Source organism: Narcine bancroftii, chromosome 4 (genome assembly GCF_036971445.1).
Source record: "Narcine bancroftii isolate sNarBan1 chromosome 4, sNarBan1.hap1, whole genome shotgun sequence".
Classification (NCBI taxonomy): Eukaryota; Metazoa; Chordata; class Chondrichthyes; order Torpediniformes; family Narcinidae; genus Narcine; species Narcine bancroftii.
The window spans coordinates 238,116,294-238,134,907 of NC_091472.1; the positions used below are offsets into that span (position 1 = coordinate 238,116,294).

At 42.0% G+C, this 18,614-nt stretch overlaps 2 protein-coding genes across 14 annotated transcripts in view; one reads left to right on the forward strand and one right to left on the reverse strand.

Moving 5' to 3' along the window:
* Positions 1-18,614, reverse strand: part of LOC138761748 (uncharacterized) — a 119,984-nt gene that overhangs the window by 66,768 nt on the left and 34,602 nt on the right. The gene's annotated exons all lie outside the window — the stretch shown is intronic.
* LOC138761747 (melanophilin-like) overlaps positions 1-18,614 on the forward strand; it is a 228,375-nt gene that overhangs the window by 50,021 nt on the left and 159,740 nt on the right. For all 13 annotated transcript variants that reach the window (XM_069934432.1, XM_069934440.1, XM_069934443.1 and 10 more), the window contains one exon: positions 13,105-13,267. In XM_069934432.1, the coding sequence (XP_069790533.1) occupies positions 13,158-13,267 (110 nt within the window). In that variant the 5' untranslated portion in view covers positions 13,105-13,157. The remainder of the gene's footprint in view (positions 1-13,104; positions 13,268-18,614) is intronic.

The following is an 18,614-nucleotide window of genomic DNA, read 5'->3' on the forward strand; positions in this document are numbered from 1 at the left end:
TATTGTTTTGAAAACTAAATATTTAGTTTGGCCCTTGACTTAGTCCAAGTTTTTAATTTTGGCCCTCCGTGAATTTGAGTTTGACACCCCTGTTCTAGGACAAAAGGACACAATGACAGGATTGTAGGGTGTCTACTTAGAACAGAGATGCAGTGAAATTTCTTTATCAAGAGGGTGGTAAAGCTGTGGAATTTGTTGCCACTAGCAGTCATGGAGGCCAGGTTGTTGGGTGTATTCACAACAGAGATTGATAGATTCTTAATTAGCTGGGGCATCAAAGGTTATGGGGAGAAGGTCAGGCAGAGAGGCTAAGTGGGGAAAATGGATCAGCTCATGATTAAATGGCAGGGCAGACTCGATTGGCTGAATAGACAGTTTTTGCTCCTTTGTCTTATGGTCTAAACACAAATGTAACATTTTGTTTGACTAATATTGCAACCCACCCACCCCATTTTTTTTCCCAATATTCCTATTCCACCTGTAGCATCAGTATCACATAACAGTGAGCTGCCACTCCTGGTCCTTCAACTACGTCTCAATTATGGCTACAGCATCCCATTTTTCTGTACCCATCCACACTCTAAGCTTTTCTGCTTTCCCCATCAGGCTTCTACCTATCTCTCCTTGACACTTATCTTCCACCAGCCTGTTCCACTTCAATGCATTCCTTTGCCTTCCTTAGTACCCATAGTCTTCTCAGTCCCTCTCTCTCTATCCTTGATGCCATCCCTCTACCAGTTGAAAGCCTCCTGGGTGAATCCAGCAAATGTCCTCACTAGAATATTGGTTCCACTCTGGTTCAGGTGCAACCCATTCCCATGGAACAGGTCACCTCTACCACAGACGAGATCCTGATTGTTTATAAATCTGAACCCCTTCCCCCGCACCAAGTGCTCCGCCACATGTTCATGCACTCTATTCTCCTGTTCCTCATCTCATTAGCACATGGCATTGGTTGTAATCTAGAGATTACCACCATGAAGACCTACTTTTTAAACCTTATTAACTCCTGATATTCATTTTGCAGGGCCCATCACATTCCATCCTTATGCCATTGGCTACTCACCCTCTGCTTTAAGAATGCTGTGGACTTGATCTGAGAAGTTCCTGACCCAGGCAATGGGAGGTTACATGCTATCAGGACATCTCGATCCTGCTTACAGAATCCTTGACTATTGAATCCCATATCACTATCCCACTCCTTTAATTCCCCTTCTGAGCATCAGAGCCAGAGATGTGGCTGCTGTGACCTCCTGGGAGGTCATCCTCTCACCCCCCTGTCATGATAATGAATATGTATGAGATGTACCGGAAGTCACGTGGTATGAGAGAGAGATAAGAGCACAAGCAGGAGAAGAAAGGAAACTGGAAAATAAAGACACTGAGAAGTTTACCTGATAAAACTTGTGTTCGATGTTTTATTAACTTCACATTTCGGGCCACAAATGTGACATTGGCGACGAGGATGAAAGAAGCTTGAAAAAAATTAAAGACTAAAGAAGATTACAGAGAACTTCAAGGTGATAAGAATTTTTTCTTTGACTCAGTACTTTTGTGGCTGGAATATTTCCTCATGGCTGGGGCAGATGGTGACTTTCTAACACATAGTGGAATTGCTCATTTTGACCCAATGGGTGATGCAAGCACTGTAAGTGTGAAGTGGAAGGCATGGCTGGAAGAATTTGAATCCTACGCCGACAGTCGTGGCCTATTTCTAGATACCGGTACGGTTGAACAAAAAGCGCAGAGAAGGGCGTTACTTCTTTTCACAGCTGGACCCGCAGTTCGGGAAACATTTAAGACACTTTTGAATACTGGAAGAAAGGATGAGTACCGGAAAGCGGTAGATGCATTAAATGCACACTATGTAGTGACACCGAATGCTACATTTCAACGCCATTTGTTTCGGAAAACGAGACAAGAAGATGGCCAGACAATTGCTCAGTACGTGACGAGACTACGCCAGCTAGCTGTTGGATGCAATTACATGCCAGCTGATTTGGACAACCAATTATTGGATCAAGTCGTACAGCACTGCAGATCAGATAAACTCAGAAGACGTCTACTGGAAAGAGGGAGTGAGTTGGAACTCACCGATGCTTTAGCCATTGCTGCTGCATTAGAGGCTGTTGAAGGGCAATTTCATACCATGACCCTGAAAGACAACTCAAGCCAGCAAATTAAGAGGCTCTCACATTGCCATAACCAGCCAAGATATACGTCGACACAGGACGTGGAGTGGTATCGATGTGGAAACCGAGGTCACTTTGGAAAAGACCCATATTGCCCGGCCAAAGGCAAAGTTTGCAGAAAGTGTGGAGGTAAGGACCACTTTGCAAAGAAGTGCAAAAACAAGTCCAATGCAGATCAGAAGAGGAAGAGTACAACTTCCAAAGGCAAAGCCTGGGGGAAAGTAAAGTATCCTGGAAAGAAAGACACCATTCGCCAGATAGATGGTGACGATGATGATACCCAGGAGGGACAGAGTTGTTACCAATTTACGTTGAATGATATACATCATGATAAGGTCCCAGTGATCATTGGTGGAGTGACAGTGCAGGTCATTGTAGACTCAGGCAGTGACAGTAATGTGATTGATCGACATTTATGGGAGAAGTTGAAAAGGAAAAAGATCATCTGTACCTCAAAGAAGTGTTCCAAGAAACTGTATCCATACACAGCAACCAAGCCATTGCAGACCATTGGATGTTTTACTGCAACTGTTGAAGCTGGAGATAAGTACACCGAAGCAGAGTTTATGGTCATAGAAGAGAGGGGAGAACCATTGCTGAGTAGAAGCACAGCGCAAGACCTGGCAATACTTCATATTGGAGCTTGTGTCAATTCAATTCAGTCATACGAGGATATGAAGCAAGAATTCCCCGCAGTCTTCCAAGAGGTAGGAAAGCTGAAAGGTCGACAATTGAAGCTAACGGTAGATGAAACGGTCAAACCCAAGGCACAACCAATGCGCCGAACTCCGTTTGGACTTCGTGGGAAAGTCGAAGCCAAAATTAAAGAATTGATCGAACAAGACATTATTGAACCGGTGGAACATTCGACACAATGGGTCAGTCCCGTAGTGATTGTGCCCAAACCAAAGGGTGACATAAGACTATGTGTTAACATGAGAATGGCCAATGAAGCTATAATTAGAGAACGACACCCTAAACCAACAGTGGAGGAAATACTTCAAGAACTAACTACCAGCAAGGTATTCTCAAAAATTGATCTGAAATGGGATTATCATCAATTAGAGCTGGATCCAGGTTCCCGAGATGTAACAACATTTGTGACTCACTGTGGATTGTATCGTTACAAGAGACTATCATTTGGAATTAATGCAGCTTCGGAGATCTACCAATATGAAATCCATCGAGTGATTCAAGGCATTCCTGGAGTTGCCAACATTTCTGACGACATCATAGTCCATGCACCAACGAAGGAAGAGCATGGCAAACGGTTGAGGCGTGTACTATCTAGACTACAAGAGGCAGGCCTTACCGTGAATGGAAACAAGTGCCAGTTCGGTGTGTCAGAAATGGACTTCATGGGACACAGACTTACATGGGAAGGACTAAACCCTGCAGAGGCCAAGGTGAAAGCTATTGCAGAGGCACGTGCACCTCAGAATGCAACAGAGGTGAGGAGTTTCCTGGGATTGGTCAATTTTTGTGCAAAGTTCATTCCTAATTTCGCTACAGTGGCAGAACCACTAAGGAAACTAACCAGGAAAGGTGTACCATTTCATTTTGGATCTGAGCAGAAGAAAGCGTTCACAGTGCTGAAGTAAAGCCTGACAGATGCAAAAACTCTTGGATATTACGATCCGGCGGCATCAACCAAAGTCATAGTGGATGCCAGCCCGGTTGGTTTAGGAGCCGTGTTGGTCCAGATGCATGATGGAGGACCAAGAATCATTGCCTATGCCAGAAGATCGTTATCAGATGTGGAAAGAAGATACTCTCAGACAGAGAAAGAAGCACTCGGACTTGTATGGGCCTGTGAGAGGTTCCATGCATATTTATACGGCATTGAATTTGAACTCATCACAGATCATAAGCCATTAGAGGTGATCTATGCACCTAGATCCAAACCATGTGCCAGAATAGAGAGATGGGTACTCAGACTACAACCCTACAAATATAAAGTAATCCACATTGCAGGGAAAGCAAACATTGCTGATTCGCTGTCCAGATTGGTGAAGGATGGTGGTCCACAATCCAAGTCAGAATTTGGAACAGAAACAGAGAGCTTTGTACGCTTCGTAGCTATTCAGTCGACACCGAAAGCTGTGACTACGAAGGAAGTCGAGAGAGAATCCGAACGTGATCCAGAACTCATGGAAGTAAGAGAATGCATACAGAGTGGACAATGGGACAAGTGTACTCACAAGGCTTACATTCCCATTAGAGACGAACTTTGTTGCATCGGACAGTGTGTATTAAGAGGTTGCAGATTGGTGATACTGCAAAGATTGAGACCGAAGATGGTATCCTTAGTGCATGAAGGACACCTAGGTATTGTTGGTACCAAGCAAAACCTCAGGACCAAGGTATGGTGGCCAGGTTGTGATAAAGACGCAGAGAAATTTGTTAAAATTTGTCATGGATGTCAAATCACAAGTAGGAGTAATCCGCCAGAACCGATCCGGAGTACGCAACTCCCGACAGGACCATGGATCGACGTAGCTGTTGATTTTCTTGGACCTTTACCGACGGGCGAATCAATTATGGTAGTGATGGATTACTACAGCAGATACTATGAGTACGTGGTGTTGAAGTCCACAACCACTGAAAAAACAATACAAGCATTAGCAGAGATATTCGCAAGATATGGATTACCTGTTACATTATACTCTGACAATGGTCCACAATTCATTTCAGAGACATTTGTGGAATACATGAGGACCACAGGTATCCACGATCATAAAGTAACTCCGAAATGGCTGCAAGCCAACGGGGAAGTAGAGAGACAAAATCAGACCTTTGTAAAACGATTGCGGATTGCACACGCAGAAGGACAAAATTGGCGAGAAGCATTGCTATCTTATGTGGCTGTCTATCGAGGAACGCCTCATGCAACCACTGGAAAAAGTCCTGCAGAAGCATTTTTTGGGAGAAAAATCCGCACAAAAATGCCAGAAATAAAGGAAATCCGAGACGACCAGGAGATGAGGGACCACGATGCTGAAAAGAAAGGTGCAGCAAAGCTGTACACAGATTCGAAACGTGGAGCCAAGTACTCAGACATCATGCCAGGAGATAATGTTCTAGTGAGGCATGAAACTGGTGGTAAGCTAGACACACCTTATTACCATCAACCCTATACTGTCGTATCCAGAAGTGGCAGTATGGTGACAGTCAAGCCTCTGACTGGACTCCTGTATAAGAGAAATGTATCAGATGTAAAAAGCTACCAGTCCAGAGATAAACAAATTACAAGTGACTAGAGCGCCAGATACACCCGAAACCGTGGCGAGCAGTATTTCCGACGCTGAGAGTGAACAACCGAGAAGCGACGACAATATCGCAGACAGGCCGAAACGAAACCGGAAAGCGCCCAAACGATACGAAGACTTTGTGCCATAGTTTTAATAAGAATTTTGGGACAGTATTTTAATCTTGTATCATATAGTGCATGTATGAGTGCTGTAGGAAGTAAATTTTATGTAGTTGAGTTATAGTATTACCATTAGTTACGATGTTTGTAGGTTTCCGAGGGATATTGATAAGTGAAGGTAAAGTTTATTTCTGATTAAAGGAGGGATGTCATGATAATGAATATGTATGAGATGTACCGGAAGTCACGTGGTATGAGAGAGAGATAAGAGCACAAGCAGGAGAACAAAGGAAACTGGAAAATAAAGACACTGAGAAGTTTACCTGATAAAACTTGTGCTCGATGTTTAATAAACTTCACATTTCGGGCCACAAATGTGACACCCCCCCCCCCTCCAAAGTGATGTTACTGAGGAGGATTGTCACAGTGGGTTCTTGTCTTTTCAGGCCACATCTACCCTTCTGGATAGGAACCCAGTCACTCCTTGCCTGCACCTTCGGTGAGACCACCTCACTGAAACTCTTATCTATAATGCTCTCCACATGATCAGCTGTGCTGGAAGGTCATTTGCCATGAAGGTGCTCTTAGTGAATACAGTTCCAAATAGAGACCTTCATTCACTGACCCAGCAGGTTTTTTTTTGTTTTAGCTGGAATTGTGTTTTACAGAAAGTTGTGTCATTCTTGTATCAAAGAACATCCAACTGGTAAGGACTAAGACTGATCCAATTCCAAAAAAAATTAGACAGCTGTTCCAGACTGATTCTGAAATCTGATGAAAAGCTCAAAAGAATGTCAATGGTTCAAAAGTGGTAATTATGATAAGATCTCGACTTTCACCCAGATATAATTAGTTTTCTCTTTTGCACCAATTTATTTATTTTATAAATTCACTTTATAGCAATTTGGCATCTATAATCCTGCTGCAAAACAAACTTCATGACACATGTTCATGAGAATATATTCTGTTTCTTCATATTTTAATTAAGTTGTTGTATAATACATAAAAAATTGAGGCATAACATTAATGCAGTTATAACAAAGTAAGCAAACTCATTAACAGAAAAAAATCCTTCAGGAACATTATTGATTCAAGGATATATTGAAAAAAATCAGAAAAAAACCGAGAAAATAAACTTTAAAATATAATTATCTAATCCAAACCCTAAACCATTTCAAACTTGCATGTTTAAAGAAAAAGTACACTACAAGTAAAAATAAGAAGAAACGCAAATCCCATTAAAGGTCATGAAAGTAATTCAAAAAGGAGCCCCAAAGATTAGAAAAATTTAAATGTAAATACTTTTTTAAACTTTATTTACAAATTGATCACACACACACACACACACACACACACACACACACACACACACACACACACACACACACACACACACACACACACACACACACACACACACACACACACACACTCCTCCCCCTACCCCAAGGGGAGCAAAAAAATGCATATATCAATTAATTACATTTGCTGTGTGATGTGTCAAATTTACAATCCAAAAATTTTTTTAGGATACATTTCCAAGCCCATAAATTTCAAATAAGGTGACCACATCTGGGCAAAAAAAAAAGAATAATTATTATATAGATTATACGTTATCTTCTCCATATAAATACAGAATCTCAACTCATTGTGCCCAATGAGCCATATTCACTTCCACATTATCTTTCCATGTATTCGCAATACACTTCCGTGCTACCGCTAATGCCAGATGAACAAATGCCATCTGAAACTTATCCAACTTTAAAACAGTAGTCAAAGGTACAGTATAACCCAACAAAAAAAATTAATGGATCCAATGGTAATTTTATCTTTAATAAATCATCCAAAAAGTTTTTAATTTTTATCCAAAATGGGGGATCTTTATCACAAGACCAAACTGCATGTAAAATCGTTCCAGTATGAAGTCCACATCTAAAACATAAATCTGAATTACTAAAACCATATCTTTTTAACTTTTCAGAAGTCAAATACAACTGATGTTAAAAAAATTATAATTGACTAAACATTACATTAATCAATTTAGTTACACTCTCTTGACATAACTTCCCAATCCTCCTGAGAAATATCAAAAGATAAATCTTCTTTCCATTTAATTCTAGATTTACTTAAATCTGGTTTATTCATCTTATCTTGTAACAAGGCATGCATTTCTGAAATAAATCCCTTTTTTATTATATCCAAAATTCAAGTCTCAAACTTAGTTAATTTAGGTAGCATCATTTCTCTTACAAAGTTATCTATCACTCAAGTTCGTACTTGTTAATATACAAATAAAGAATTAGCTGGTATTCCAAACTTCTCCGTAAGCCTGTTAAAAGAAAGAAACTGTCCATCTTCAAAACAATCATCTACCACTTTAATACCTTTAGAGTCCCAAATCTTTAAATACGGATTGTTCATTGAAAAAGGAATAATTTTATTCTGATATAACGGGGTTTGAGCCATAATTTTATCGCAGAACCTATAATGTAATTTCTTTTAGTCCAAATCTCCAATAAATGTTTTAAAATAGGCATAATATACCCCTGCAAATATCTTTGAGATATTTGCAAGAGTGTTTAGAGCAATATGGAGTAATGTCTGGGTACGTGGAAAATGTTCATCTTAATACAATTCACATGACCTATTAATGTTATAGGAAGGCCTTTCCACTTAAATCAGCTTTAATTTTCTTTAATATGGTTACATAATTTAATTTATATAAAGATTGGTAATTTACATCAATGATTACCCCTATATATTTAATTTTATTAGACCATCTCAATCTTGTAATTTGTTTACAATTAATATAATCATCATCTGAAATCAGTAATATTTCACTTTTATTCCAATTAACTTTGTACCCAGACATTACTCCATATTGCTCTAAACACTCATCCAAATATCTCAAAGATTGTTCAGGATGTGTTAAATATATCAACACATTATCTGCAAATAAATTGATCTTGTACTCATCTTCTGCAATTTTTATTCCTTTAATGTTATCACATTGTCTAATAGCTTGAGCTAATGGCTCTATGACCAATGCAAATAAGGCTGGTGACAATGGGCAACCCTGCCGCATTGATCTCGATAGTTTAAATGACGAAGAAGTTTGACCATTCGTCACCACCCTAGCAACTGGATTTTTATATAGTGCCTTAACCCAACCAGTAAAAACTGGCTTGAACTTAAATTTTTCTAGTACTTTAAATAAAAAATGCCATTCCACTCGGTCAAACACTTTCTCCGCGTCAAGTGTGACTATCATTGGTTGGTTCGGTTGAGGCCTCGAGGCATTGATCAAAATAATCTAAGAATGTTATCCGAAGCATATCTATTCTTAATAAAAACCTGCTTGATCATCAAGCACCAATTACAGCAAATATTTAGCAAGTCTATTTGCTAACACTTTAGCTCCTATTTTATAACCTACATTCAATAAGATTTTGGTTGATATGAAGCTACTTTCAAAGGGTCTCTATCTTCCTTTGGAATTACTGTAATTATTGCTCTTGAAAAAGAATCTGGCAATGATTCCTCTTCTGTTGCTTGTTTAAGCACATCCATAAATACAGGAGATAAAACTTCATAAAATTCCTTATAAAAACTCTGCAGTAAATCCATCATCTCCAGGAGATTTGCCATTTAGCATAGTCTGTATAGCCTCCTTAATTTCAAAGTCTGTAAATGGAACCTCCAATTCCTTCACATCCTCGTCCATTAAAACTGGCAAATCTAAAGCAGATAAAAAAGAATCAATAGAACCATTTTCGTCAACACCCTCTGAAGTATATAACCTTTGATAGAATAAATGAAATTGGTCATTAATTTCCTGAGGTTTATAAATAACCCAAGAAGTGAAGCCGCCCAGCTAAAAAGGACATTGGCACCGGTTCTGGGGTGGGGGGTTGTGTGGCAGTACACCATTAGGCAGGTGAACTGGCCCCGCTTGTCACGCACACGGTGGGGCAGCTGGCCAAAATGGCGCCGTCAGGGTTTCCTCCCGACCTCAACACCGGGTTCAGAAGCCCATGCTTGGGGACCCACCTGACACCCTGGTGACGTCGGGGCACCCCAGCCCGGTTCTCAGCCAGGTCCAGGCTGGGAGTATAAGACCAGCCAGGCAGCCTGCAATAAATCAGTATTGCTCACTGAACTCAACCCGTCTGGTTATGCAATCCTTCAGTTAGCACTGTAGCTGCCGCTACAATATATATATTTTTAAAAAACCCAAAACTACAACAAATGTAGTAAACCCCCAATTAACTGGGTGTGGTCAATACCTCTAGTGGCAGATCACTTCAGAAGTATCAAAGTCAACCACCTCCCCCCTCCCCCCTCCCCCCTCCCCCCCCCCCCCCCCCCGCAACCCCACCATGCTGAGCTTCTTTGAAAATTTATCACCCTGTCCAAGTTCATCCTACTGTCTCCAGTCCAGACAAAGAGTGTTTGGGGTCTTCAACATCATCAAGCAAGCTTTGCAATATTTCCCCCTTCTTCCTGTTCCCTTTCCTCTTCTCAGATATTTTCCTCTTAGGTGATTGTGGTTAATCAGATCAAACATGTAGATCTGGCTAGGAATTAGCAAAGATTATTGCATCATGATCACCCGCAAAGAATTGAGATTGATAATTCCCATTTAAAAAAAACTTTTAACACCGCAGGATATTGAAAAGTAAGCTTATAACCTTTTCTCCACTATACCTCTTTATCTGAATTAAATTCCTTGACTCAAATCTGCTTAAAAGAATACTCTATTACCCTGTACCATTAGTGGAGTCTGACTTTGACGGGGTTTCTGAACAGCCATCTGCAAAAATCATCTCCCTGTCTTGGTACCTCAAGCATCGTATAAGGACAGCCCGAGGAGGCTGTCCTGGGTAAGATTTCTTCCTTAATGCCCTATGCGCTCTATCCAATTTCAAACCATCTGGGGAAAAATTCATCACCCAAAATATCCGGGATCCACTTCTTAAAAAACTTAACTGGATCCGAGCCTTCAATATCTTCTGGAAGTCCCACTATCTTCACATTATTACGTTGACTTTGGTTTTCCAAAGAGTCAATCTTCTTCAGTAACTCCCTCTTCTGAATTTCCCATCCCATAAAAAATCTTCCATTTTTCTCTATTTTATTCCACTTGCTCTCTAGAATCAAAAAAATACCTTTTTAATCTTAAAATGATTCTGTACTGTATCCACTACTTTCAAACACTTATTGATATCAGTTTTCACTGTAGACATATCCTTTTTAACTGATGAAACTTCTTCACAAATATTATTCATTCTTCCCTTCATGTCCATAAATCCTTGGTTCATCTGTGAAGTCATCTGAAAAGCCATATTCTCCATCTGTTTAGCAATACCTTCCAGAACACAAAAAACTGCTTCAATCCCAGTTTCTTCCATTCCTCAAGACATCCCAGTTAAAGCACCAATTTGAGGCCTACCTTCCTTAATTTTGGCTGCTGCCAGTTAAAATTGCTTCCTCCTCTACATCCAACAGGGCAGGACTTTCTTCCTCCTCTTCACCTGCAGTCTTTGCCAGGTTCGCTGTCCTGCTGCTGGTTTGGACCCCCGCCAATGTTTGGGCCAACCACTTCGGCTCGACGCTGAACGGGTCCCCCCACAGCCCAGGCGCGTTCCAGCAAATTGCGTATGCTCATATTCCCGCACATACCCAGAAGTCCTGACAGACGGATAGGCACGTCTTGCGATGTGAGTCATCAGGCCACCGGCCATGCATACGGGCTCGCGCTGGGTGAGAGAGGATGTCACTACCTGCCATTCGGTGACACGGGTGCCTGGTTCCAAGTCTGCCGGGTGGCTAGAAGAACAGGTGCCATTTTGCAGTTGCAAGACCGGCGCAGGTGTAATACTTAACCTGCTGGGTGTCCGTTGCAACTTGGGAGCAGCTCCAATCGACTCCATGGCTTCTTTCTGCTGAGTAAGCCTCAATTCTTCGGCACTTTTAAAAGGCAGTTTCTTTTGCAATTGACTTTTAGTTTCTTCACATTTGCAGCCATTAGTATACTTGATGTCTTCAGAATATTTTTTAAAACTTTTTCCAGGTTTTCCAGGCTTTATAATTTGGACATTAAATAGCTCAGCTGAGGACAGGTGGCTTTACACATCTTCTCCCTATGCCATCTTGCCACGCCCCCCAAAATTTAAAATACTTGTTGAACATATTTTCTCCTAAGTTAAATATGACATATTATCATGTAGCCATTGATTGAGTGGGCAGGACAGCCTCTTTCCATCTCATCAAAATTATTTGTCTAGCAATAAGAGAAGCAAAGGTTAATACATGATGTTGAGATGAAGACAGTTTCACTGCCTTCTGTTCACCTGCCCTAAACAAGGCAATAAACGGACATGGTGTTATGTTTACATTAATGATTCTTGATAAAGTACGGAAAACCTCTCCCCAATATTTGACTAGAGTCGGACAAGACCAGAGTATATGAATGAGTGAACTGTCCTTCTTACATCTGTCACAAAGAGAGCTGATATTAGGATAAATACAATCTAATTTAATTTTTAACATAGAGGCTTGATGCACAATTTTAAATTGTAGTAGTGAGTGATGGGCCCATAAGGATGATGTGTTAATCACTTAAAAATTCCAAGAATCTTCAGAAATTGAAATAAGGAGGTCCTGCTCCCATGTCTTTTTAATTTTGTCCAATGAGATTTGTCTTGATTTCAACAAAGTATCATATACAACAGATATTCACCTTTTCCGAGATGGTTGTAGATTGTAAATTGTTTCTATCAAATTCATGACAGGAGGCTGGGAAAGGCTTGATAGTTGAGAATGGAGAAAGCCTCTAATTTGCAAATATCTAAAAAAAAGTTAATGTTTTGGCATAGATAATTTAGGGAAGCATTTTAAAAGATGTTTGAATGCATGAAACAAACCAAAAAATGCTGAAACAGTCAGCAGGTCAAGGAACATCTGTGGAAAGAGAGTGCAATTTAACAATGCAGGCATGAAACCCTTTATCAAAATGAAAGCCAGCCAAATATTGAAAGATAGAGGGGACATGAAGATGTTTCCAGTAGTGAGAGAGTCTAGGACCAGAGGGCATAGCCCCATAATAAAATTCTTTAGAACATTGATGAGGAGAAATGTCTTCAGCCAGAGGGTGGTAAATCTGTGGAATTCTTTGCCACAGATGGCTGAAGAGGCCAAGTTATTGGTCATTCTTAAAGTGGAGGTTGATGGGTTCTTGATTAGCAAGGGTGTTAAAGTTTATGGGAAGAAGCCAGGGAACCAGGGGGAAGAGCCATGATTCAAATAGCAGAGCAGAATCTGTGAATCAAATGGCCTAATTCTATTTGTACGTCATATGGTTGTTTGAATGCATATTTCAAGAGGGATACGTTCTTTTAGAAACTAAGGTTTATCAATGAAAAGGAGACCAGACTGTTGGATACCTTTCAATGATTCTCATCTACTCTGTGATTTAAAGAGTGTAACCAGAATATATTTTGCTGCAATTCATTAAATGGTCTGAAATTTGTTCCTGCACAGATTTCTTCACCTGGTACACTTGTGACGAGTGAATTAAGGAGGATACACCGAAGATGGCGAGGAAGCTGGATCTTTCTCAGTTGACAGAGGAGGAGATCGAACATGTCTTCCATGTGGTTGAACGCGACATGAACCTTCGCAAGAAGGAAGATGAGCGGCTCGGGTAAGCAGACACATTGTACATTTATAGGAGGGATTGATCGAGGTGAAGGTTCCATCACCATCTGTGATAAAGGGCCAATAGAGCAAGACAAAAGTCACCTAAGCCTTAATTAATTGATAAATGAAGATCCAGCAATCCTGCTTTTATTTTCATTTTCATGATCTGTGGGTTCACTAAACATCCCTCTTTGCTCCAGGCGGTAGTGATTTTTCCTCCTTGAATCATTGCAGTCCTTCTGGTGAAGGGACTGCCACAGTTCTGCTGGGTGGGGTTCCTGCATTTGGACCCAGCAATAACAGTGGATCAATAGTATCTATGCAAGTCAGGATGATGTGTGAGCAACACACAAAATGTTGGTGGAAACCAGCATCTGCAGAAGGCAGCAGACAAATGTTTCAGGCCAAAAACACTTCATCAGGGCTGAGAAGGAAGAGGGCAGAAGCCATAATAAAATGGTAGGGACAGGGGAAGGAGCACAAGGTGACAGGTGAGTCCAGGTGGGAGGGGGAAAGAAGTGGGAATAATGTAAGAAGCTCAGAGATGATAGGAAAAGGTAGAAGGCTGAGGGAGATTCACTGTGATACAAGAGGACAGTGAATCATGGGACAAATGGAAGGAAGTGGGGAGCTAGAGGAAGGAAGGTGCAGGTGACAGGTGTGTGGGGGAGGGAGGGAAGAAGGATTAAAAGGAGGAGGAATGGGGCCAGAGAGATTGAAAGCAAAGGAGGAGAGGTAAGTTACTGGAAATTTGCGGTTGATAATGCCATTTGGTTGGAGACTGGCAAGACAGAATTATAAGTTACTCTAATTTGCATATGACCTCCATGGCAGCTAAGTAGGTTTTGAACAGACAGATCAGTGTGTAAAAACTTATGGGAATGGGTTCCTGCTGTGGTAAGTAAGCCAACAAAGAGTTAATGGTTTAGTAGATTAAACAGTCCACAACTGCAGAACATGGCTTGACTAGAGTGGGATGGGAGTATGAAGCAAGAGATATGGCATATCAGAAAGAAGGTGGGTTGTAAGTCACAAAAACTGCAAAGGACAGAATTAGCAAAAACATTAGATTGCCAATAGTAAAAAATATGTAAAACTGCACGTAGGCATCTGTCTAAGGCAGGGGTGCCAAACTCAAATTCAAGGAGGGCCAAAATTAAAAACTTGGACTAAGTCGAGGGCCGAACTAAATATTTATTGAAAATTTTCAACAACATCTGCATGTTTTCTCTTCTTTCAACATATGTAATGTTAAACTTTAGGATATAACTTTAGGAGGATAATGTTACAGGTCAGGAGTAGGTAGCTCAAGTTCACCCTTTCCTGAGGGAAACATATTTGGTCCCTGTGGAGATGTAGTAAGCATTCACAGGCTGTGTCCATTTTGGCCTGTATCAGGACTCAGCATTTCCTGCTCACTCCTCAGGCTCTAGGCCTCTATTCACCCTCGACCCACCATCCCTCTACCTGACCAATCCTTTACCCAACCTCTACTCACCCCTCATTCCACTCGCTCTGCCTCTACCCACCCCATCCTATACACGCCCCTCTACTGCCTCTCCCCTCAACCTGTTCCTCCCTTTACCCATCTCTCATCCTCTAATCACCCCTCCCCTACTCGCCCTGCCCCTCCCCTTTTACCTCTTCCCTATCCACCCCTCCTTCTACTCATCCCTCCCTCTAACTGCCCCTCGCACCACCATAACTTCCCCTGCCCATTACTCCTCACCTACACCCTCTGCCCACCCCTGCTTACCCACCCACTCAGGCCCAGCGGGCTGCCGATCAGCCTTTGCGGAACAGCGGGGGCCGTGCGCAGCCTGCCATGTCCGTCGCGCCGACAGGAAATCACAGGCGCTCGCCAATCCGCCGCATGGCTCAACAGATGGGAGAAATGACTGGTTGTGCGGGGAGCCTTCCAACTGGCTTGCCGGCTGATGACATCGACAGACTTCTCGTGTTACAATTTTGTTTTCCCCATTCTCAAAGTTTGCACGGTCAACCTGCAACACTCTTGCTCCCTCCGCGTCCCGTGGATCTGATGCCCGGGTGTTGTTAGGATTCCCAGCAGAAGGTTTGTGGAACTTTACCATTCTGGATTCCTTTTTGAGAATATTCTGGCCATCTTTTAAGGGGGATGGTTTTAGGGGGGGAGGGGATAGTTAGGGGGTGGGGAAGGATGTGCAATGAAGGGGGAGGATGGTGGGTGTGACATTACCAAAAAACAGCATCGGCTCTCGCTGCAGGGCGGGCCACCTCTAATACATTTTTGAAATGATCTTGCGGGCCAAATATAATTATATCATGGGCCAAATTTGGCCCGTGGGCCAGAGTTTGACATGTGTGGTCTAAAGGACTATACCAGTTGTACAAGGATGCTGTGTTCTCTGAGTTGGGATCAATGCAAACCATGAGTTACATTGTTTACTCTTTCTTTGTACCCTTCATTCCCGTACAATAAAGAAGTGATTGTATCCTCTTTGCTTCTGCTATTGTTTGTTTCTTATTTCAGCGTAGGTTGACTTTAACAAGAGTGGGTATGGGAAGTGAAACTAAAGTGGCAGATTTAAACAGGAAAGTGCAGACACTGTGATTGTAGTGCAGGGCTAGAGAAACTCAGCAAGTCATGCAGCATCTCTAGGAAGTAAAAGGTAACCAACAATTCGGGCCTGAGTCTGAAGATGACCATGATGAAGGGGTCAGGCTTGAAACATTGGTTTCCCTTTACTTCCGATAGGTGCTGTATGGCCTGCTGAGCTTCTCCAGCACTTTTGTGTATTGCACCAAAGCAGTGATTCTCAACCTTTTTCTTTCCACTCACAGACCACTTTAAGTATTCCCTATGGTGCTCTGATTAGTAAGGGATTGCTTAAGGTGGTATGTGGGTGGAAATAAAAAGTTTGAAAACCTCTGTTTTAATCGTACCTAATTGACTCGTTATGTGCTTGGTTTCATAACTCCAAAGGAAACGGGCCAATGACAATTTTTCTCAAGCAAAATACTTCAGTAATAATTGGGTTGAGAGCAGTGATTCTCAACCTTCCCTTCCCATTCACATACCACCTTAAGTAATTCCTTACTAATCACAGAGCACCATTGCCATAGGGATTACTTAAAGTGGTATGTGAGTGGAAAGAAAAAGGTTAAGAACCACTGCACTAAAGTGACAAATGATGTGAGAGTAAAGGGGAATCTGCAGAAAGAGTGGTCCTCTGCAAGTTGCTTTTGCCTTTCATGGTGGTACCATTGCAGTGACCGATGGGTAACTTCAGTGCATTTTGCTGCAGTTACCAGGAGGCAGTGTGGAGGAAAAGGATATTCAGGATGTTTCTGGGGTGCTGATCAAGCTGACTGCTTTGTCGCAGACAGTTTCGAGCTGCATTCGTTCAGCCAAGTGGAGGGTGTTCCATCACACTCCATCAGTGGTGGAAAGGACATAGTCATTTACTGCAGGACATCCAGAGTTGTACCTCTGTAGCCAAGATATTTGTATGGCAGAACCAGTTGTTTCTTGTATTGGTTCTACTCCTTTCAAGCATTTGAGATACGTTTTACTCAGCTGTTCCATACTTTCAAAACAAAGGACACAGGTGTAAATACAGCTTACTTTTTACCCACATGTACACACACCGCCACCCCCACCCACCAAGTTTGATGTTCAGTGCATATGTACATTGTATAACATGTATAACTAGCTCATTATCATTAATCCATCCAAGTCCCAATCTTCTTTGTCACACTTTTGATGGGTCACAGGCATTGTTATTCACTCCTGCAGTCCAGGGTTTATTTGCCCTTCATGAAGTTTGGTCTCCTACCTCCGTAATTGTTGATGCAACCTTCACTCCCTTGGTTAGAGCCCTCAGCCTTCTCTGGACATGGCCCTCATAGTCTTCCTCCCTTGGTGTTAAGATTCTTCACCACTGATCATCTGGGCAAAGAGTATCAGATTTGCTGATGGGGTGGGATGGGGATGGTGGGTTAGTTATACCTTTTCTGTGGCCTTCCCAAAACTTCTCCCAGTTTGACCACTTGGATGGCAACGTGGGAGGGCCACATAATGTTTGGGAGAAAGCTTTGAATGCAAGCGGGATAAAAACAGGAAATCAAGGTTCCGTTCAATCTACCTCTCCATTGTTCTTCTTTCTGTTGACTGACATGCAAAATATTCATTTACTGATCAGTGATAAAGAACACCAATTCTTGCCACAGTTTCACTAGCTCAGACTAAATCACTGGCCCCTTTGTTTTGAAGATTGTATCTTCCATTCATCTGAAATTCAGCTTGCCAACCTTCCTGATTCTCAACTCCCTGCTCAGTGAACTACTTGTTCATACTGGGGTCATGAGTGACCTCCCCCACCCTTGTCACTGACATTGATGATAGGGCACTCAATGATAATGCTAGTGAATGTCAATGTTAGAATGATAGATTCCCTCTTTGTCTGGACATCTTCCTTTCTCCAATTCTTCCTGCGCTGCGTCTGGTCTCAGGGCGAGGCCTTCCACTCCAGGACATCCAACTATTATCCTCCCTCTTTAACAAATGTGGATTCCCCATTTCTGTCATCAGTAGAGCCTGTATCTCCTCTATTTCTTATACTTCTGCTCTTACCCTACCTTCCCCCCCCTCCCCCCAATATAGATCAAGGAAAGTCCCGCTGGTCCACCAACCTCCACACCCAACATGTTATCCTCCAGCTTCAACATTGTCCCACTACCAGCAACATCCCCTCTCCACTCTTTGCAGAGGTCAGTCTCTCCACTCTAATCCACTCTTCCCTCCCCACCCACCTTTCTATCCCCTTTGACACTTCCTGCTGTAAACTCAGAAATGCAAACTTTGTCCCTTCATCTACCCCCCTCATCTCTATCTAAGGCCACAATCAGACCTTCCATATGAGGTAGAGCTTTACAACCTAATCTACTGCATTCAATTTACTCAATGTGGCCTCCTCTACATCAGTGAGACCATACAGACTGGGTGACCTCTTCGCTCAACACCTCCATTCCATATTTTGTGACTAAATTTAAGCTTCCTGTAGCCAACTATTTAATTTCCCTCCCAACTGTTTTGACAGTGGCATATTTGTTCATAGCCTTGCCCATTCTCAGTTTGAGGCCAAGCATGAACACGAGGAAGTACACATCATGTGCCTCCTGTAGAGCCTTAAGCCTAACATTGATTTTTTCCAATTTTGGGAAACCACACCTCTTTCTGATTCCACTGTTTCCTTCTTTCCCTACTTACCATATAACCATATAATCATATAACTACTTACAGCACAGAACAGGCCAGTTTGGCCCTACTAATCCATGCCGTAACAAATTCCCACCCTCCTAGTCCCACT